Raw genomic sequence first — 22,769 nt, 5'->3', positions numbered from 1 at the left:
GCTTTCTTCACTGCCTGCTGTACCTGCATGCTAACTTTAAGTGACTGATGAACAAGGACACCCAGATCTCTTTGTACTTCCCCATTTCCTAACTTGACACCATTCAGATAATAATCTACCTTCCTGTTTTTACCACCAAAGTGGATAACCTCACATTTATCCACATTAAACTGCATCTGCTATGCATCTGCCCACCCACACAACCTGTCCAAGTCACCCTGCATCCTCATAGCATCCTCCTCACAGTTCACACTGCCACCCAGCTTTGTGTCATCCGCAAATTTGCTAATGATACTTTTAATCCCTTCATCTAAGTCATTAATGTATATTGTAAATAGCTGCGGTCCCAGCACCGAGCCTTGCGGTACCCCACTAGTCACTGCCTGCCATTCTGAAAGGGACCCGTTAATCCCTACTCTTTGTTTCCTGTCTGCCAACCAATTTTCTATGCATGTCAGCACCCTACCCCCAATACCATGTGCTCTAATCTTGCCCACTAATCTCCTATGTGGGCCCTGGTAAGACCACATCTGGAGTATTGTGTACAGTTTTGGTCTCCTAATTTGAGGAAGGACATCCTTGTAATTGAGGCAGTGCAGCGTAGGTTCATGAGATTGATCCCTGGGATGGCGGGACTATCATATGAGGAAAGATTGAAAAGACTAGGCTTGTATTCATTGGAGTTGAGAAGGATGAAAGGGGATCTTATAGAGACATATAAAGTTATAAAAGGACTGGACAAGCTAGATGCAGGAAACATGTTCCCAATGTTGGGGGAGTCCAGAACCAGGGGTCACAGTCTTAGAATAAAGGGGAGGTCATTAAAACATAGATGAGAAGGAATTTTTTCACCCAGAGTTGTGAATTTGTGGAATTCTCTGCCACAGAGGGCAATGGAGGCCAAATCACTGGATGGATTTATGAGAGAGTTAGATAGAGCTCTGGGGGTTAGTGGAATCAAGGGATATGGGGAGAAGTTGGGCACAGATCACTGATTTTTTTAGATTTTAGATTTAGAGATACAGCGCGGAAACAGGCCCTCCGACCCACCGGGTCCGCGCCGCCCAGCGATCCTCGCACATTAACACTATCTCCGGCGCTGCATTCGCTGTAAGGCAGCAACTCTACCACTGCGCCACCGTGCCGCCCTTGGGATGATCAACCATGATCACAATGAATCACTGGCTTGAAGGGCCGAAGGACCTCCTCCTGCACCTATTTTCTGTGTTTCTATGAACAACATTGGCCACTGTCCGGACCTTGCCTTTAGCGAGTAAAGAAACAAAGATCCTCGTCAAGGCCCCGCAATCTCATCTCTTGCCTCTCTCAGTAACCTGGGACAGATCCCATCAGCGCCTGGGGACTTATCCACCTTAATGTTCTTCAAGGGCCTCAGCACCACCTCCTTCTCCATATCAAACTGGCTTCACATATTTGCATTCTCCACACTGACTTTGCTGTCCCCCAAATCCTAATCCTTGGTGAATACAGGTGCAAAGTACTTGGTTAGTGCCTCACCTACATCCTCCAACTCCAAGCATAGATTCCCTCCTTTATCTTTGACCTTCTCCCTGGTCACCCTCTTGTTTTTAACTTGTGCATAAAAAGCCTTGGAATTTTCCTTACTCCAACTTGCCAATGACATTTCATGGCCCCTTATAATCGCCTGCTTGAGTTCTTTCCTACTCACGTTATATTCCCCATAAGCCTCGTCTGATGCCACCTTTTTAAACCTGACATAGGCTTCCTTTTTCTTGACCAGGTTTCCAACCTCCTTGGTGATCCACGGTTCCCTTACCTTACCATCCTTGTCCTTCCTCGTCACTGGAACATGCTGATGCTGCACTGTGATCATTGAAACTTACAGAATAATGAAAGGCATCTATAGAGTGGATGTGGAAAGGATGTTTCCACTGGTGGGAGAGTCTAGAACAGTACTTCTTAAACTGGTGAATGAAGGGTGAATGACAATATATATAAAATCATACATAAGGGGGAATAAGACGCAAATTACCAAAAAACATAAGAAAATTTAGTCGAGGGTGAATGACATTTTGTGATAAAGACCCAAGGGTGAATGACACTGAAGTAGTTTAAGAAGTACTGTTCTAGAACATAGCCTTAGAATTAATGGGCGCTCTTTTAGCAAAGGAGGTGAGGAGGAACCTCTTTAGTCAATCTGTGGAACTCATTGCCACAGAGGGCTGTGGAGGCCATCAGTGGATATTTTTAAGGCCGAGATAGACAAATTCTTGATTAGAATTGGTGTCTGTCGTTATGGGGAGAAGGCAGGAAAATGGGATTAGGAGGCAGAGATCAGCCATGATTGAATGACGGAGTGGACTCGATGGGCCGAATGGCCTAATTCTACTATAACGTGATCAGCTGACCTTTAAATTACTCCCACATGTCTTCTATCGACTGCCCAATAACAAGTGATCCCAATTCACCCTCTCTAGCTCCTGCCTAATGATGTTGTGATCTGCCTTGCCCCAATTAAGTACCTTCCCCCAACATCCAGCCCTACCTATACCTACTCAAAACAAGTCAGACACAAAATGCTGGAGTAACTCAGGGGGTCAGGCAGCATCTCGGGAGAGAAGGAATAGGTGCTGTTTCGGGTTGAGACCCTCCTTCAGACTAGTCAGGGGAGGGGGCGGGACAAAGTGCTTCCTCATCAGTCTGAAGAAGGGTCTCGATGCGAAACGTCAACCATTCTTTCTCTCCCGAGAAGCTGCCTGACCCACTGAGTTACTCCAGCGTTTTGCGTCTACCTTTGGTTTTAACCAGCATCTGCAGTTTTTTCCCTCCCTATTCAATACTATCTTAAAATACTTTCCCCTGTAACTGCAAGAAATGTAAACACCTGTCCCTATACCTCCTCCGTCACATCCATCCGGATACCCCAACACTCCCTCCAGGTGAGGCACCTCCTCTCACTTCATCTACTGCATCCTGTGTCTGATGCGAGCTCCTTTCCATCGGAGATGACCAAGCATAGACTTGGCAACCATTTTGCCGAACGCTTGCACTCTGTCCGCCAAGGCTTACTGGATCTTCCGGTCGCCAATCACTTTAACCCTCCTCCTCATTCCATTTAACTTCACTTCCCCTTCTGTCCTGGGCCTCCTCCATTGCCAGAGTGAGACTCTGTGCAAACTAGAGGAACAGCACCTTACTTACAACCCAACAGCATGAAGATCAAATTGCAGGTACTAACCTGCAGTGGAAAGACGAAACAGTGTCGTGCCAGCACTTTATACCAGCAAGGTGCGGGAACCAGGAGGAGGTGCTGATGCCCAGAGCCCATCAGCCAGGAGCAGTGACACTGTGCCTTCTACAGGGTCATCAGATCACGTGATAGGAGCAGAATGAGGCTATTCGGCCCATCAAGTCAACTCCACCATTCAATCATGGCCGATCTATCTTTCCCTCTCAACCCCACTCTCCTGCCTTTGAGAATCTATGATATTAGCTGATATAGTTAATTAGAGATATTGATATTTTGTTGTAGTTGAGATGGTGTTTTAGCTATTATAAAATGAATGCTTATTTTCAGTAGAAAGCAGTAAGATGGATGCTTTACTGTTTTAATACACAGGGCTCACACAGTCAGACAAGGGAGTAGGGGAGTAATTTAAGAACAAGAAACCGCTACTCCTCTGTCTACTCCTTATCATTCATAAAGGGACAAACACATTCCATTCCCAAGGATAACATTTCTGCCACAAGCATTCATCTTACTGCTTTCTACTGAAAATAAGCATCCATTTTATATTAGCTAAAACACCAACAGGTAGCTCCTTGTGCTTGGCTTCAGACCCTGCAGCCTCCACTCAGTGATATGTGGCAGCCTTTGCCCCTCCATCAGCCTGACCCCGCAACTGAACTTTCATTAGTGCGGGTGTCAGGGGTTATGGGGAGAGTGTGGTTGAGAGGGAAAGATAGATCAGCCATGATTGAATGGCGGAGTTGACTTGATGGGCCGAGTGGCCTCATTCTGCTCCTATCACTTGTGAAGGTATGAAGATTGGAACACTCCCACGTGGGTGAAAGCATGGCTGCTGCGCTGACACACACGGACATGAACCAGTGCTGACTGGGCAGATGGGTGTTGGCTGCGTACCTGGCCGAGGGACAGATCTGCCCCCGTACACGAGCGTGGCTCCATCCTTCACGCCCGCCTCACAATACTCCAGCAGCTTCTCCAGATGGGCCTTGTGGTTCTGTGGCCCGTGGTCCGTGGACCTGTCCAAAGGGTCTCCGATCTTCATCTTCTTGATCTCCTCAATCTGTAAAACAGTACGGTGGGTGTAGTACTCGCAGTCGGGCAGGGTCAGACACGCACGCGGCCAGCTCCGGGTGGTAATGCCACGGGCATGATGCCTTCCTTACCACTCGACCAACAAATACATCGTGGATGGACTCCTCCACAAACAAGCGGCCTGCTGCGATGCAGTTCTCCCCCTTGTTGAAGTAAACCGCTCCCATACCCTGCAGCAGAGAGAGAGGTTAACATGTTTCACCGCTAACAAGTACCAGCAGCAATGTTTCCCTCTATTGCACATTGCTATCCCAGTGGAAGATGCACACTTCCATTCACACACGTCAGCACAGCGTTCCATGTGCAGTGGCGCAGCGGTAGAGTTGCTGCCTCTCAGCGCCAGAGACCCGAGTTCCATCCTGCCTAACTGTGGTGCTGTCTGTGCGGAGTTTGTACATTCTTTCTGTGACTTGCGTGGGTTTTCTCCGGGTGCTCCGGTTTCCTCCCACATTCCAAAGAAGTACAGGTTCCAAAGTGGTTTGTGGGTTCATTGGCTTTGTTTGTAAACTGTCCCTAGTGTGTGTTGGATAGTGTTAGTGGATAGTGTTAGTTAGGATCGTTGGTCGACACGGACTCGCTGGGCTGAAGGGCCTGTTTCCACGCAGCATCTCTAAACTAAACAATAATAAAATGGAGTTTAGTTTTGTTTATTACGTGTCCTGTGCACGGGTTTCAGCCCCATTGCATTAACCTTTGGCTTCATCTCTCCCACCCTGATTAAGATCACTGCAGCAGACACCCACCCAGTCCCACTGGAATATGTGCAAGACCCTGTCAGAATCCTTCTCCTTGCCCCGGCTGACAGGCAGGTGTCCACCCTCTGTCCTGTACATGGGTGACAAGGTGTCATAGAGTGGGCTGCCAAGTACAGCACGGGCTTGGTCCAGGTCCAGGTACATCACCTCCCAGAGCAGATCAACCCAATTGCCAATGACATGGACAGGACCTTGTAATCCTCATTCAATATTGGGATGGTTTGCCAATTCTTGATGCCCTTCCTCTTCCCTTTCTGCTTGTAGATGAGGACTTTTAGACTTTAGAGATATAGCGCGGAAACAGGCCCTTCGTCCCACTGAGTCCGCGCCGACCAGTAATCCCTGTCATTAGCACTAGCCCAAACATTAGGGACAATTTACAATTTTTACTGAAGCCAATTAACCTGCAAACCTGTACGTCTTTGGAGTGTGGGAGAAAGCCCACGCAGGTCACGGGGAGAACATACAAACTCCGTACAGACAACAGCCTTAATCAGGATTGAACCCGGGTCTTTTGCGCTGCAAGGCAACAACACTACCGCTGCACCACCGTGCTGTCCTCTTCCTTCTGCTTGTAGATGAGGTGATGATAGATTCTGACATGTTGTCCGCTAGAAGTAGACATTTCTCCCAGAGCCTGTATCCACAATCCCAGCCTGTATCCCCACGCCCAGCCTGTATCCACACTCCCAGCCTGTATCCCCCACACCCAACCTGTATCCACACTCCCAGCCTGGAGTCAGCATGGATTTACGAAGGGGAAATCGTGCTTGACTAATCTATTGGAATTTTTTGAGGATGTAACTAGGAAAATGGACAGGGGAGAGACGGTGGATGTGGTGTACCTCGACTTTCAGAAAGCCTTCGACGAGGTCCCACATAGGAGATTAGTGGGCAAAATTAGAGCACATGGTATTGGAGGTAGGGTACTGACATGGATAGAAAATTGGTTGACAGACAGAAAGCAAAGAGTGGGGATAAATGGGTCCCTTTCAGAATGGCAGGCAGTGACTAGTGGGGTACCGCACGGCTCGTTGCTGGGACCGCAGCTATTTACAATATACATCAATGACTTGGATGAAGGGATTAAAAGTACCATTAGCAAATTTGCAGATGATACTAAGCTGGGTGGCAGTGTGAACTGTGAGGAAGATGTTATGAGGTTGCAGGGTGACTTGGACAGGTTGTGTGAGTGGGCGGATGCATGGCAGATGCAGTTTAATGTGGATAAGTGTGAGGTTATCCACTTTGGTGGTAAGAATAGGAAGGCAGATTATTATCTGAATGGTGTCAAGTTGGGAAAAGGGGACGTACAACGAGATCTGGGTGTCCGAGTGCATCAGTCACTGAAAGGAAGCATGCAGGTACAGCAGGCAGTGAAGAAAGCCAATGGAATGTTGGCCTTCATAACAAGAGGAGTTGAGTATAGGAGCAAAGAGGTCCTTCTGCAGTTGTACAGGGCCCTAGTGAGACCACACCTGGAGTACTGTGTGCAGTTTTGGTCTCCAAATTTGAGGAAGGATATTCTTGCTATTGAGGGCGTGCAGCGTAGGTTTACTAGGTTAATTCCCGGAATGGCAGGACTATCATATGTTGAAAGACTGGAGCGACTAGGTTTGTATACACTGGAATTTAGAAGGATGAGAGGGGATCTTATCGAAACGTATAAGATTATTAAGGGGTTGGACACGTTAGAGGCAGTAAACATGTTCCCAATTTTGGGGGAGTCCAGAGCAAGGGGCCACAGTTTAAGAATAAGGGGTAGGCCATTTAGAATTGAGATGAGGAAAACCTTTTTCGGTCAGAGAGTTGTGAATCTGTGGAATTCTCTGCCTCAGAAGGCAGTGGAGGCCAATTCTCTGAATGCATTCAAGAGAGAGCTAGATAGAGCTCTTAAGGATAGCGGAGTCAGGGGGTATGGGGAGAAGGCAGGAACGGGGTACAGATTGAGAATGATCAGCCATGATCACATTGAATGGCAGGTGCTGGCTCGAAGGGCCGAATGGCCTACTCCTGCACCTATTGTCAATTGTATCCACACTCCCAGCTTGTATCCCCACGCCCAGCCTGTATCCACACTCCCAGCCTGTATCCACACTCCCAGCCTGTATCCACACTCCCAGCCAGTATCCACACTCCCAGCCTGTATCCACACTCCCAGCCTGTATCCACACTGGCAGCCCCTATCCACACTGGCAGCCCCTATCCACACTGGCAGCCCCTATCCACACTGGCAGCCCCTATCCACACTGGCAGCCCCTATCCACACTGGCAGCCCCTATCCACACTGCCAGCCGGTATCCACACTGCCAGCCAGTATCCACACTGCAGCCTGTATCCACACTGCCAGCCTGTATCCACACTGCCAGTCTGTCTGCCACTCCCTGCCTCCCCCCACTCCCCATCTCCCCCTGCCCCACTCACCATTCTCACGGCTTTGTCCAGATCACAGTCGTTGAAGATGATAAGTGGTGACTTCCCACCCAGCTCCAGCGAGACCTTCTTCAGATTACTCAATGCACAGCTGGAGAGGAGACATGAAAGATCACTCAGCATCATTCAGATTTACTGAACTGTTCTTATTCATCTCGTTTAGTTTACTTTAGAGATACAGTGCGAAAACAGGCCCTTTGGCCCATCAATCCGTGCCGACCAGCGATCCCCGCACATTAGCACTATCGTACACACTAGAGACAATTTACAATTTTACTGAAGTCAATTAACCTGCAAACTTGCACGTCTTTGGAGTGTGGGAGGAAACTGGAGCACCCGGAGAAAACCCACGCAGGCTACGGGTAGAACGTACAAACTCTGTCCCGACAGCACCCATAGGTCAGGATGGAACCCGGGTCTCTGGCGCTGTGAGGCAGCAACTCTACCGCTGTGTCGCCGTGCCAATCCTTTTGTGGCGTTGTTTGTGGCAACTGCAGCAATGGGGGTAAACAGGTACACACCTCAACCACCCCATTACACACCTCAACCACCCCATTACACACCTCAACCACCCCATTACACACCTCAACCACCCTATTGACCAGACAAGCTAGATACAGGAAAAATGTTCCCAATGTTGGGGGAGTCCAGAACCAGGGGCCACAGACTAAGAATAAAGGGGAGGCCATTTAAAACTGAGGTGAGAAAAAACTTTTTCACCCAGAGTTGTGAATTTGTGGAATTCTCTGCCACAGAAGGCAGTAGAGGCCAATTCACTGGATGAATTTAAAAGAGAGTTAGATAGAGCTCTAGGGGCTAGTAGAATCAAGGGATATGGGGAGAAGGCAGGCACGGGTTACTGATTGTAGATGATCATCCATGATCACAATGAATGGCGGTGCTGGCTTGAAGGGCCAAATGGCCTCCTCCTGCACCTATTTTCTATGTTTCTATGAGATGGGTAATATTGTTCTGTCCGATTGCCTGCACCCAATAAAGAGGCCAGAGACTCTGGCTCCGACCCCTTACCCCAGCACCGACCCCTGACCCCAGCACTGACCCCAGGCACTGACCTCTAACCACAGCACCGACCCCTGACCCCAGACCCAGGCACCAACTCCTGACCCCAGGCACCGACCCCTGACCCTAGGCACTGACCCAAAGCACCTGCTCACCCTGTCCCTCCAGCAACCAAACATCACCCCCCTCTCTCTCCAATGAACCTGCAGCTCCCCCAACACCTGAGCAATGAGGGGTTGAGAGGAATGACGGGGGGGGGGGGGGGGGGGGGTCAGGTCCCACAACACAGGAACCCCCTCCCCCAGCCCCTTTCCCTCCCTCTCTCCCTCCCCCCACCCCCCCTCGCTCTCCCCCACCTCCACGTACTTCTCCTCCTCCCCCCATCCCCCTACCGAGGCCCAGCCCTCTCGCACAAACACCACCCAATCTGCCCCAGGACACTTTCACATTACACTGGAACACCTTCCCCCCTCCGCCCCCCTCTTCCCTCCTCCTCCCCCCTTCTCCACCCTCACTGAGATCCATCCCTCTCACACAAGTGGTGAATCTGTATATTTCTTTGCCACAGGCAGCTGTGGAGGCCATCAATGGATATTTTGAAGGCAGACATTGATAGATTCTGAATTAGTACAGGCGTCAGGGGTTATGGGTAGAATGCAGGAGAATGGGGTTAGAAGGGAGAGATAGATCAGCCATGATTGAATGGCGGCATAGAGTTCATGGGCCGAAAGGCCTAATTCTGCTCCTAGAACCTATGAAACACCACCCAATCCACCCCTTGGATCCTGTCCAGCCCTCCCATGGAGTCATAGAGTGATACAGTCCGGAAACAGGCCCTTCGACCCAACTTGCCCACACCGGCCAACACGTCCCATCTACACTCGTCCCACCTGCCTGCGCTTGGTCCATATCCCTCCAAACCTGTCCTATCCATGTACCTGTCTAACTGTTTCTTAAACATTGGGATAGTCCCAGCCTCAACTTTCTCCTCTGGCAGCTCGTTCCGTACACACCACCCTCTGTCCCACCCACAGCAGGCGGCTGTGCCGGGCCTGGTCACCCACAGCAGGCGGCTGTGCTGTGCCGGGTCACCCACAGCACAGCACAGCCTGTGCCGGGCTCCCCACAGCAGGCGGCTGTGCCGGGCCGGGTCACCCACAGCAGGCGGCTGTGCCGGGCTTCCCACAGCAGGCGGCTGTGCTGTGCTGGGCCGGGTCACCCACAGCAGGCGGCTGTGCTGTGCCAGGTCACCCACAGCAGGCGGCTGTACCGGGCTGGGTCACCCACAGCAGGCGGCTGTGCTGGGCCGGGCTCCCCACAGCAGGCGGCTGTACCGGGCTGGGTCACCCACAGCAGGCGGCTGTGCTGTGCCGGGTCACCCACAGCAGGCGGCTGTGCCGGGCTTCCCACAGCAGGCGGCTGTGCTGTGCCGGGCTTCCCACAGCAGGCGGCTGTGCTGTGCCGGGCCAGGTCACCCACAGCAGGCGGCTGTGCTGTGCCGGGTCACCCACAGCAGGCGGCTGTGCCGGGCTTCCCACAGCAGGCGGCTGTACTGTGCCGGGTCACCCACAGCAGGCGGCTGTGCTGGGCCGGGTCACCCACAGCAGGCGGCTGTGCTGTGCCGGGCCAGGTCACCCACAGCAGGCGGCTGTGCCGGGCTTCCCACAGCAGGCGGCTGTGCTGTGCCGGGCCAGGTCACCCACAGCAGGCGGCTGTGCCGGGCTCCCCACAGCAGGCGGCTGTGCTGTGCAGGGCCAGGCTCCCCACAGCAGGCGGCTGTGCTGTGCCGGGCCAGGTCACCCACCTTTTCATGATTTGTTTTCCAATGGGAGTGGATCCAGTGAAGCCCAGCTTGCGGATATCCGGGTGTTCTGACAGTCGCTGGCCTACCAGGCCCCCTGTGGGCCCCACCAGAATATAGTTTAGAGATACTGCACCCAAACAGGCCCTCCTGCCCACCGTGTTCACACAAACCATCCATCCACCATTCACACTAGCTCTACGTTATCCCATGTTAGTGTCGGAAAAAAACTCGAAGGTAGACACAAAATGCTAGAGTAACTCAGCGGGTCAGGCAACATCGTGGGACTTTTAGTTTAGTTTAGAGATACAGCGCAGAAACAGGCCCCTTCGGCCCACCGGGTCCGCACCGACCACCGATCCCCGCACATTAACACTATCCTACACCCACTAGGAACAATTTTTACGATTACCAAACCAATTAACCTACAAACCTGTTCGTCTTTGGACTGTGGGAGGAAACCGAAGATCTTGGAGAAAACCCACGCAGGTCATGGGGAGAACGTACAAACTCGGATCAGACAGCACCCGTAGTCAGGATGGAACAGGGTCTCTGGCACTGCATTCGCTGCAAGGCAGCAAATCTACCGCTGTGCCACCATGATCGAGGAAACTTTGTCCCGCCCCCTCCCCTGAAATCAGTCTGAAGAAGGTCTCGACCCAAAACGTCACCCATTCCTTCTCTCCCGAGATGTCGCCTGACCCGCTGAGTTACTCCAGCACTCTGTGAAACGTCACCCATTCCTTCTCTCCCGAGATGCTGCCTGACCCGCTGAGTTACTCCAGCACTGTGAAACGTCATCCATTCCTTCTCTCCCGAGATGCTGCCTGACCCAGCTACTCCAGCATTTTGTGTCTACCTTATCCCATGTTAGCATTCACTCCCACTAGGCGCAATTTACAGAGGCCAATTAACCTACAAACCTACATGTCCTTTAATTTAGTTTAGTTTAGAGATACAGCACAGATACAGTTCCTTCACCCATATCCTGGTTCTATCCTACAATTTACAGAAGCCAATTAGCCTACAAACCTGTATGTCTTTGGAGTGTGGGAGGAACCCGGTGCACCCGGAGAAAACCCACGCAGGTCACGGGGAGAACGTGCAAACTCCGTACAGACAGCACCCGTGGTCGGGATGGAACCTGGGTCTCTGGCGCTATGAGGCTTCGCCCAGTCAGTGCCGACACAGGAGACTGGCGCCTGGAGCCTGGCCTTGTCCTGTACAGGGGCAGATGTTGCCAATGGCGACCCAACAGCTTTGTAACACATACACCAGGGGGAGGAAACATGACATGGGAAGAGTGGAAACGCACACCTCCAGATTCAGGGACAGTTTCTTCCCAGCTGTTATCAGGCAACTGAACCATCCTACCACAACCAGAGAGCAGTCCTGAACTACCTCATTGGAGACCACCGGACTATCCATGATCGGACTTTACTGGCTTTATCTTGCACTAAATGTTATTCCCTTAGCATGTATCTGTGGACGGCTCGATTGCAATCATGTATTGGCTTTCCGCTGACTGGTAACAAAAGTTTTTCACTGTACCTCAGTACACGTGACAATAAACTAGACTGGACTGGACTGATTGAGGTGGTGCGTTAGCGATATCCAGCTGTTTCCATGGGAGGCATTGAGCACGAGGGGTGATTGGGGCAACACCACCGTTCAGATGGACAGTTCCGGTGCGGGTTACCTGAGCCGGGGAGGATGTTGACGACTCCTCTGGGAATGCCGGCACGGGCTGTCAGCTCGGCAAACTTCAGCGCGGTGAGCGGCGTCACCTGGTCAGAGACAGGATACGGCAAACATTCAGTGTGGCGGGCACCGCACGGCACGGATGTGGGAGGGCAGGGCACAGGGTGGGCGGCAGTGTGGAGCACAAAGCAAGGGGGCAAGACAGGGAGCACCAGGCCAGCTGGGGAATGGGGGTGGAATGAGCGGGGCGGGGGGAGAGCAGAGCAAGGGGGCAAAGACGGGGAGCACCGGCCAGCTGGGGAATGGGGGTGGGATGAGCGGGGCAGGGGGGGAGTAAAGCAAGGGGGCAAGACGGGGAGCACCAGGCCAGCTGGGGAATGGGGGTGGGATGAGCGGGGCAGGGGGGGGAGCAAAGCAAGGGGGCAAAGAAGGGGAGCACCGGCCAGCTGGGGAATGGGGGTGGGATGAGCGGGGCAGGGGGGGGAGCAGAGCAAGGGGGCAAAGACGGGGAGCACCGGGCCAGCTGGGGAATGGGGGTGGGATGAGCGGAGAAGGGGGGAGCAGAGCAAGGGGGCAAAGACGGGGAGCACCGGCCAGCTGGGGAATGGGGGTGGGAAGAGCGGGGCAGGGGGGGAGCAAAGCAAGGGGGCAAGATGGGGAGCACCGGCCAGCTGGGGAATGGGGGTGGGATGAGCGGGGTGGGGGGGGAGCAGAGCAGGGGTGCAAGATGGGGAGCACCGGCCAGCTGGGGAATGGGGGTGGGATGAGCGGGGTGGGGGGGGGGAGCAGAGCAGGGGTGCAAGATGGGGAGCACCGGCCATCTGGGGTATGGGAGTGGGATGAGCGAGGCAAGGGGGGGGAGGAAAACACAAGGAAAGTGGGGGAGCAAGGCAGGTGGGGTTGAGCGGGACTGGGGTGAGTGGGGGAAGGGGGGAGCACTTGGCAGGGGCTGTGTGGTGAGCAGGGGTGGGGCCAGTGGGCGATGGGGGTACCATGAGCTGGGGATGGGGGGGTGAGTGAGTGGGGGTGGTCTGGGCGTGGAGGGGGGTGGAGAGGGGCTGGTCTGTGCGTGGAGGTGGGTGAGTGAGTGGGGCTGGTCTGGGCATGGGGAGGGGGGTGAGTGGGGCTGGTCTGTGCGTGGAGGTGGGGAGGTGGGTGAGTGAGTGGGGCTGGTCTGGGCATGGGGAGGGGGGTGAGTGGGGCTGGTCTGGGCGTGGGGAGCGGGTTGAGTGAGTGGGCCCGTTCTGGGTGTGGGGGTTGGACCACTCCACCACCATGATGGATGATGTGTTGCCATGGCCATGGGGAATAACAGTGAGAGGCATCGCAACATCTTCTCCAGCAACACCCCTGACAAAGCTGGGAAGATGCTTAGATACAAAATGCCGGATTAACTCAGCGGGTCAGGCAGCATCTCTGGAGAGAAGGAATGTGTGACGTTTCAGGTCGAGACCCTTCTTCAGACTGGTTAGGGATAAAGGAAACGAGAGATATGGATGAGAGATGTTGAGATAATGAACAATGAATAAAAGATATGCAAAAAAGTGACGATGATAAAGGAAAAAGGCCATTGTTAGCTGTTTGTTGGGTGAAAACGAGAAGCTGGTGCGACCTAGGTGGGTGGCTTGCTGTGTGTTTATTTAAACAGTAATGAGGTAATGACCAATGACACTATGGAGGCAGTGACTGTTCTGACCAAGCAGCACAGCATGCTGGCCCTTGACTACTTTAGTACCGACAGTTCGGCACAGGAGCTGCCATATTCACCACCCTCCTTCATTCCCCAAGACAGACACAAAATGCAGGAGTAACTCAGCCCGCATCTCTGGAGAGGAGGAAAGCTGCCTGCCTGTCCTTCTCTCCCGAGATGCTGCCTGACCTGCTGAGTTACTCCAGCATTTTGTGAATAAATCGATTTGTACCAGCATCTGCAGTTATTTTCTTATACTACTTAAGCTGCCTGTCCCGCTGAGTTAGCCACAGTTCCTACAGTTCTTCCCCAAGAATTAGGTTTCCCCTCATGTAATCAAAACTGTTAATGAGGAAGACATATTGCGATGTAAATGAGTGAGGCCAGGTGTGACAGCTGGTCATCATGATCTGCTACAGCGTGAGGCTGGAGGGAGTGTTGGTCTGAGACTGGACCATCACGGGCACAGCCCTCTCCCCACACTCAACGCAAAAGCACGAGGGGCTGTTTCACAAAGCTGACCTCTATCATCAGGGATCGCCACCATCCCCCTCTCTCACTGCTATCATGGGGCAGACAGTACAGGAACCTGGTCTCACTCCATCTGAACTGGTGGTTCTACAGCCTATAGCCACCAGGTTCTTGAACCAATCTGTACAACCCTAATCCTGTCTTGATAACTGAACAGAACAGAGCACAGCTTGCACTACCATATTTTAATTGTTTTGCACCAATTTCACAAATGTTTTGCGGTAGAGTTACTGCCTCACAGTGCCAGAGGGTGCCAGAGGGTGCCAGAGGGTGCTATCCACATCCTGGGGATCATTTACAGCTGTGCTGGTGCTGTGTGCGAGTTGGTCAGGCAGTGCCACACATGTGTAGGAAGCAACTGCAGATGTTGGATTAAACCAAAGTTAGACATGCTAACTTCTCTCATTTCTCTAACCAAGTAACCCTCTGCCCCTCCCCCACCCTAGTCGCCGTACTAGTTTCACAGTCGTCCTGCTGCGTTTCAGTTTGTATCACTCGTTATCACCTTCCCCACAGCCAACAAAGGACCATTGTGAGCCCCACCTTCCCTTGATCATCGCTGCTTTTTTGCATATCTTGCATTCATTTGTTCTATATTTTTCTACGTCTCCGTCTACATCTCACATTTCCCTCTCCCCTGACTCTTGGTCTGAAGAAGGGTCTTAGAAACATAGAAACATAGGTGCAGGAGGAGGCCATTCGGCCCTTCGTGCCAGCACCGCCATTCATTGTGATCATGGCTGATCACCCGTGCCTGCCTTCTCCCCATATCCCTTGATTCCACTAGCCCCTAGAGCTCTATCTAATTCTCTCTTAAATCCATCCAGTGATTTGGTTTCCACTGCCCTCTGTGGCAGGGAATTCCACAAATTCCCAACTCTCTGGGTGAAAAAGTTCCTTCTCACCTCAGTTTTAAATGGCCTCCCCTTTATTCTAAGACTGTGGCCCTTGGTTCTGGACTTGCCCAACAATGGGAACATTTTTCCTGCATCTAGCTTGTCCTGTCCTTTTATAATTTTATATGTTTCTACAAGATCCCCTCTCATCCTTCTAAACTCGTGAATACAAGCCTCGTCTTTTCACTCTTTTCTCATATGACAGTCCCGCCATCCCAGGGATCAATCTCGTGAACCTACGCTGCACTGCCTCAATTACAAGGATGTCCTTCCTCAAATTAGGAGACCAAAACTGCACACAATACTCCAGATGTGGTCTTACCAGGGCACCTATACAACTGCAAAAGAACCTCTTTACTCCTATACTGAAATCCTCTCATTATGAAGGCCATAAGCTTTCACCCAAAATGTCACCTATTCCTTTTCTCGAGAGATGCTGAGTTACTGCAGCTTTTTGTGTCTGTCCTTTGGTGTCACAGACACACCCTGTGTAGCAGGACACCGACCTGCTCTGTGCGCTGCCATGCCCTGTTTACAAAGGGGGTTAGTGCAAGTCAGTGGCAAGGTACCTGTGCTGGCTTCAGTACTAAGGTGTTGCCGGCCGCCAGGCACGCTGCACTCTTCCACGCCAGCATCATGAGGGGGTAGTTCCACGGAATGATGATCGCACAGACCCTGCAAAACACGAGAGGCAAGCAGGAGAGTAGTGGGTGGTGCAGGAGAGTAGTGGGATGTGCAGAAGAGTAGTGGGCAGCACGGTGGAGCAGCGGTAGAGCTGCTGCCTCACAGCGCCAGAGACCCGGGTTCCATCCTGACTACGGGTGCCGTCTACGGAATTTGTACGTTCTCCCAGTTCCCCGGCTGCTCCGGTTTCCTCCCACACTCCAAACACGTACAGGCTTGTGGGCTAATTGGCTTGGTATAAATGTAAATTGTCCCTAGTGTGTGTAGGATAGTGTTAGTGCGCGGGGATCGCTGGTTGGTGCGGACTCGGTGGGCCAAAGGGCCCGTTTCCGCGCTGTATCTCTGAACTAAACTAATGACCAGTCACATCCAACATAATCACCTGGCACAACATTGACTGAAGCAACTCACACTTGATGTGTTATCTTACCCCAGAGGCTCCTTCTTAGTGTACGTCAAATTATAGTTGGGACGTGCTTGGTTAATGGGGATTGTAGAACCCTAAAAACAAAATGAAAAGATTGTCAGTTTTTAATTCCAATTTAATTTACTCTTCAGTAGTCAATTCAGATTCAAGTCGAAGTCGAAGTGAAATGAGGGAGGTGTTAAAATGAGAGAGATTGATTGAATGATATTTTATTATCACATGTGAGGTCACATGTAAACTCTTTGTTTTGTGTACCATACACAAGGTTCTATCTAATAGAAACATATAAGATCATAAAAGGACCAGATGCAGGAAAAATGTTCCCAATGTTGGGCGAGTCCAGAACCAGGGGACACAGTCTTAGAATAAAGGGGAGGCCATTTAAAACTGAGGTGAGAAGGAACTTTTTCACCCAGAGAGTTGTGAATTTGTGGAATTCTCTGCCAGAGGGCAGTGGAAGCCAAATCACTGAATGGATTTAAGAGAGAGTTAGATAGAGCTCTAGGGGCTAGTGGAATCAAGGGATATGGGGAGAAGACAGGCACGGGTTATTGATTGTGGACGATCAGCCATGATCACAATGAATGGCGGTGCTGGCTCGAAGGGCCAAATGGCCTCCTCCTGCACCTATTTTCTATGTTTCTGTGTAAGGTGTGCAAAGAGGCACCAGTTAAAGGGCACCGACACAGTTACAAAGTGCTCCACACTGTCCCCAATAGGCCCTCTTTGTTCTCTCGTGCTGGGGAGTAATAGGCCTGTTTCCATGCCGTATCTCTAAAGTAAACTAAGCTAAACTCTTACTGGGGAGTAATTGAAAAATAAGAACCTGGAAATAAGGCCTGGATTGAGTGGATGTGGAGAGGATGTTTCCACAAGTGGGAGCGTCTAGGACCAGAGGTCACAGCCTCAGAATTAAAGGACATACCTTTAGGAAGATGAGGAGGAATTTCTTTAGTCAGAGGGTGGTGAATCTGTGGAATTCATTGCCACAGACGCCTGTGGACGCTAAGTCAGTGGATATTTTTAAGGTGGAGATTGATAGATTCTAGATTAGTACAGATGTCAGGGGTTATGGGGAGAAGGCAGGAGAATGGGGTTGAGAGGGTCAAATTCCTCTCCTATCACTCATGACTGAGAACACACTCATAATCAGACTGGGATGTTGCTCCTGGACTATTGCACACCTCCAATTAACACAAAACAAACATGCACGGTGGCGCAGCGGGAGAGTTGCTGCCTCTTAGCGCCAGAGACCCGGGTCCCATCCTGACCACGGGTATTGTCTGTATGGAGTTTGTACGTTCTCCCCGTGACCTGCGTGGGTTTTCTCCGGGTGCTCCCGTTTCCTCCCACACTCCAAAGGCATGCAGGTTTGCAGGTTAATTTTGGCTTGTAAATTGTCTCCGTTGTGTAGGATAGGGTTAGTGTGCGGACTCGTTGGGCTGAAGGGCCTGTTTCCATGCTGCATCTCTAAACTAAAACCTACTGTTAATGAAAACAAACTTTCAGCTGAGAACCAATCAAAAGCAGGAGAAACCACACGTCGATCTCCTCAAACACTGCGTGTCATATTTGAAAACTGAGATGGTGTGGAATATGCTGTAGTTATTGGAGAGGGTGCAGCTCATAAGTTCTAGGAGCATTAGAATTAGGCCATTCGGCCCATTGTCTACACCATTCAATCATGGCTAATCTATCTCTCAACCCCATTCTTCTGCCTTCTCCCCTTAACCCCTGACACCCGTACTAATCAAGAATCTGTCAATCTCCGCTTTAAAAATACCCATTGACTTGGCCTCCACAGCTGTCTGTGGCAATGAATTCCACAGAGTTAAGATTTCAAGATCAAGATCAATTTATTGTCACATGTGCCAATTAACGTACAGTGCAATTTGAATTACCATCCTCAGACAAAGGAAATTCCTCCTCATTTCCTTCCGAAAGGTACGTCCTTTAATTCTGAGGCTGTGGCCTCTTGTCCTAGACTCTCCCATTAGTGGAAACATCCTCTCCACATCCACTCTATCCAGGCCTTTCACTATTTGGTAAATTTCAATCAGGTCCCCCCTCATCCAGCGAGTACAGGCCCAGCGCCATCAAACACTCATTCCTGGGATCATTGTCGTGTGTGAATCGATTCTTCACGTGTCGGAGGGTCAGGGCGGTGTGTTCACTCTACCTGTATCTTGTCGCACCATCCTGCAAAGTATCTGAATGTTTGGATGGACATTCCGACGTGGGTCTTCAGGGCAAGTGTGTAAACAGCGCCAGAATCAATGGCTTCTATCGTGGCAAGTTCCTCCTGGTGCTCTTCCATCAGATCTGCCAGTCTGGAGTTAAACACATTCAACATTGGACCATTACAACTGTGGTTCAGTTCAGTTTATTGTACAGTGAAATGCTTTTGTTGCGTGCTAACCAGTCAGTGGAAAGACAATACATGATTACAATCAAGCCATTTACAGTGCGCAGATACATGAAAAGGGAATAACATTTAGTGCAAGGTAAAGCCAGTAAAGTCTGACCAAGGATAGTCCGAGGGGCACCAGTGAGGTAACTAGCAGTTGAGCACTGCTCTCTGGTTGTGGTAGGATGATGTGTGGAGCCTCCCATTCACCACTTTGCTGTCAAGCGCTCTTACAGTGAACCAGCATTCGATATCCCATGATGCTGCTCTGGCGGCGTGTGGCCTCTGGTCCTAGACTCTCCCACTAGTGGAAACATCCTCTCCACATCCACTCTATCCAGGCCTTTCACCATTTGGTAAATTTCAATCAGGTCCCCCCTCAGTTTTCCCATTTGGCAGATTTCATCAGAGACCAGGATTCCTACCCATGTGTGGAGCCACTGCCTCACAGCTCCAGCGATTAAGGTTCAATCCTGACCCTTGAACGTTGCGTTGTGTTTGCAAGTTCTCCACGCGCCATTCCCCACGTCTTCCCATTTCTCCCGTGTCCCGAAGACATGCGTGATTGGTGGGTTAATTGGCCAGTGTAATATGTTCTGGTGTGTAAGGTCTTGGGGGTGGTTGTTTGGGGGAAACTGCAAATGGGTGCTTGGTGGTGGGCACAGACGCAGTGGGGCTGAGGGGTGCGTTGGATGCTGTCTGACCATGATACTGCCACCAGAATACATCATGTATGCAACATAGTGTCACAGAGCAGAAACAGGCCCTTCAGCCCTGCTGGCCATACTGACCAAGATGTTGCCATACTGACCAAGATGCAACATTTAAGCTTGTTCTATTCCCCTACGTTTGGCCCATACCCCTCTAACACTTTCTTATTCATGTACCGAGGTTTTTAAACATTGTTATATTCCACCTGTCTAAGAACCAGTTTTGTAAAGCCAAATTCGCATTAATTTTCAAGATGGCACCAGTGAGCACATGAGACTTTCAGATTAAAGGGAAATGGGAGGGTTATAAAGACCAGGCAACAGAAGGAAGCAAGGTGTTATTGATCAATTGTGAGATAGAGGGTCTGTAGAGGACACTGATGCACCTTTCTGTTTACAAAACCACCCAGTCAATCCCATTTCCTGCTGTTTCATTCAACACCAACTTTCAAATGAACGAGAACTAGGTAGCTTATGATCAACCCAGCGGCATGAACATTGATATCTCTAACTACACATAACCCTTGCATCCCCTCTCTCTCCGTCCCTCCCCCACCCTAGTCATCGTACTAGTTCCACAGTTGAAGTTCACTGTCTGTATAACTCGTTACCACCTTCCCCACAGCCAACAATGGACCATTGTGGGCTCCACCTTTTCTTGATCATCGTTGCTTTTTGCATGTCTTTCATTCATTTGTTTTACATCTCTCTACATCACCGTCTATATCTCTCGTTTCCCTTTCCCCGGACTCTGTATGAGGAAGGGCCTCGATCCGAAATGTCACCTAATCCTTTTCTCCAGAGATGCTGCCTGACCCGCTGAGTTACTCCAGTTTTTCGTATCTATCTTCCATTGGTATGATGAGCAGCTTTATAGCTGGAAAAGGATGAGGAAGCGCTTACTTGTACAACAGTCTCCCTCTGTCTCTTGCGTTGATCCTCCCCCACTGTCCGTTCTCAAATGCTTCTTTGGCTGCGGCCACAGCTTTGTCAACATCAGCCACTGATGAATAGGACACTTCGCAGATCACCTGGTGCGTGGAACAATGAAGTTACCAACTCATCAGACCAACATAGTACCACCGTTAGAGGCCCGGCACGTGGACCGCACGCGGCCTACTGCGGTGGAGCAGTGGCGGAGGGCACCGTGGCTACGCTTGGCCAGGCCGACTTTGCAACACCGCCAGGACAACAGACCTTCATGGTCAGATCAAGAACCCGCACTTACAACAACGGGGACTTGGAAATGGTGCCAAACTGATGACTCTGTACACTGTCTCAGTGTACTACTGCTATACACTTGTACTGTACCTGAAATGCTGATCTGACAGGTATCTAAGTCATTATGTATAGTGATACTTGTACTGATCTGAATACAACAATGAATTTCACTGTACCACAGTACAGGTGACAAATAAAGCACAAGAACCATAACAGAATCAGTAATTCATGAAAGTGAAATCAACACCAAGAATGCTGGAAACACACAGCAGATCAGGCAGCATCTGTGGAGAGAGGAATAAACTGTACTCATTGACCTTTTCATCAGTGATCTTCTGACCTGAAAAGTTAACCATCTCTTGCTCCACAAGTGCTGCCCAGTCTGCACAGAAATTCCAGCATTTTCTGTTTCCATTTTAGTGCGCTGGAGCGTGTAGATTGCTTCTCTATTTCAGGACTATATTTGTGTAATCTCGTTGATGTATACTGGGGAGTATTGTTGCAGCTGGTAAACCTGGTTTAACTGGACAAATACCATGTAGTATTAACTTGGTAAACGTCAGAGAGGGCAGTGAGAGAGATGGGGCCACATGTTTGATCTCAAAACTATTTATCTGTGCGGGAAGGTGGGAAGAGGTGATTGCTTCTCAAACATGCTGTCAGTATAGAGGAAATCCGGGTATTAAAAATAAGAAGCCATAACGTACTAACGATCTGGAAAGGGATGTGCCGATCGTCGATTGGTTCATCAAAAGGAAGTTCCCTTATGAACATGGATAGGGTCTGACCTGGGGTCGGTCAAGAAATAATTGTGTTTATAAAGAAGACTCTCTGAAAGGGATGATGCTGGTCATACGGTGGCACAGCGGTAGAGTTGCTGCCTCACAGCACCAGAGACCCGGGTTCAATCCTGACCATGGGTGCTGTCTGAACAGAGTTTGTATGTTCTCCCCGTGATCTGAGTGAGTTTTCTCCGGGAGCTCCAGGTTCCTTCCACACTCCAAAGACCTACAGGTCGGTTGGCCAATTGGTTTGGTAAATTGTCCCTAGTGTGTGCGTAGGATAGTGTTAGTATGCGGAGCTGCTGGTAGGCGCGGATTTTTTGGGCCGAAAGGCCCGTTTTTACGCTGTATCTCTAAATGAAAGGTTAGACTACAATACCCAATAATGTTAAGTCATGCTGGATCGCCATCTCGGTGAATACACCAGGTATGCTCAAACACCACAACAAAAACACAACACCTGACAAATTATTGGGATGAAGGAGAGAAGGAGGGAATAGGGGGATCAAGGTCCCACAACACCCGCTATGAAATACCCATTGATGTGGCCACCTGGATGAGCTGTTACTCACTGAACCATCGGTGGGATTGATGGTCTTGTAGGTCTTTCCATCCTCTGAATTGTTAAACCTGCCGTCAATGAAGCACTGGTGGGGCATCTTCACAGTCATGTCATTCACATCCATTGTAACCTTGAAGCAATGAGAACCAAACACCTCAGTACCACCCAGCAGCATTGGGACAAACTCCCGAGTTTACAGAATTTCTGAAACTATCCAAAACTGACCAAGTCTGAAAACTCCAGACCTTTCAACTTTCCAGTCGTATTGCACAATAAAGATTCACTGGATGAATAATGCTTGCAATTAGAATTGTTTTAATCCTAGATAGTTTTTGGAATTTCTTAAGGATGTTAGGACTGACATTTTGTTTTGTTTATTTGATCACTGACAAGATTTGACAAAGCCAACGTTGACTAACGTTAATGAGTGGCACGGTGGAACAGCGCTAGAGTTGCTGCCGGGTTCAATCCTGACTACCGGTGCCATCTGTGCGGAGTTTGTACGTTCTCCCCGTGACCATGTGGGTTTTCTCTCACACTCTAAAGTCATACTGGCTTGTAAGTTAATTGGCTTTGGGAAAAATTATAAATTGTTCCTAGTGTGTGTAGGATAGTGAGAGCGTACGGGGTGATCGCCGGTCGGTGCAGACTCGGTGGGCTGAAGGACCTGTTTCTGCGCTGTATCTCTAAACTAAACTAAACTATCCATCCCTAATTACTCCTTGACTGAGAGGTCGTGTGGGTCGGGAACAGCTCCAATATGAATGACCTAATACGGGACAAGAACGGTCCCATATGGGACAAACCAATTTAGCCCAAAGTACG

General features: G+C 50.4%; 1 protein-coding gene across 1 annotated transcript in view; it reads right to left on the bottom strand.

Moving 5' to 3' along the window:
- Positions 1 to 22,769, bottom strand: part of LOC144605022 (mitochondrial 10-formyltetrahydrofolate dehydrogenase-like) — a 125,199-nt gene that overhangs the window by 19,712 nt on the left and 82,718 nt on the right. Inside the window, exons 11-20 of the mRNA XM_078420063.1 lie at positions 21,955 to 22,074; positions 20,283 to 20,410; positions 18,442 to 18,592; positions 16,266 to 16,336; positions 15,721 to 15,826; positions 12,033 to 12,120; positions 10,337 to 10,430; positions 7,504 to 7,603; positions 4,396 to 4,494; positions 4,127 to 4,292 (exon numbers count right to left, since the gene is read on the bottom strand). Of these exons, the coding sequence (XP_078276189.1) occupies positions 4,127 to 4,292; positions 4,396 to 4,494; positions 7,504 to 7,603; positions 10,337 to 10,430; positions 12,033 to 12,120; positions 15,721 to 15,826; positions 16,266 to 16,336; positions 18,442 to 18,592; positions 20,283 to 20,410; positions 21,955 to 22,074 (1,123 nt within the window). The remainder of the gene's footprint in view (positions 1 to 4,126; positions 4,293 to 4,395; positions 4,495 to 7,503; positions 7,604 to 10,336; positions 10,431 to 12,032; positions 12,121 to 15,720; positions 15,827 to 16,265; positions 16,337 to 18,441; positions 18,593 to 20,282; positions 20,411 to 21,954; positions 22,075 to 22,769) is intronic.

This window comes from Rhinoraja longicauda, chromosome 23 (assembly GCF_053455715.1).
Source record: "Rhinoraja longicauda isolate Sanriku21f chromosome 23, sRhiLon1.1, whole genome shotgun sequence".
Lineage (NCBI taxonomy): Eukaryota > Metazoa > Chordata > Chondrichthyes > Rajiformes > Arhynchobatidae > Rhinoraja > Rhinoraja longicauda.
Note: the sequence above shows the minus strand (reverse complement) of the source record. Positions and strands in the feature narration are given on the sequence as shown.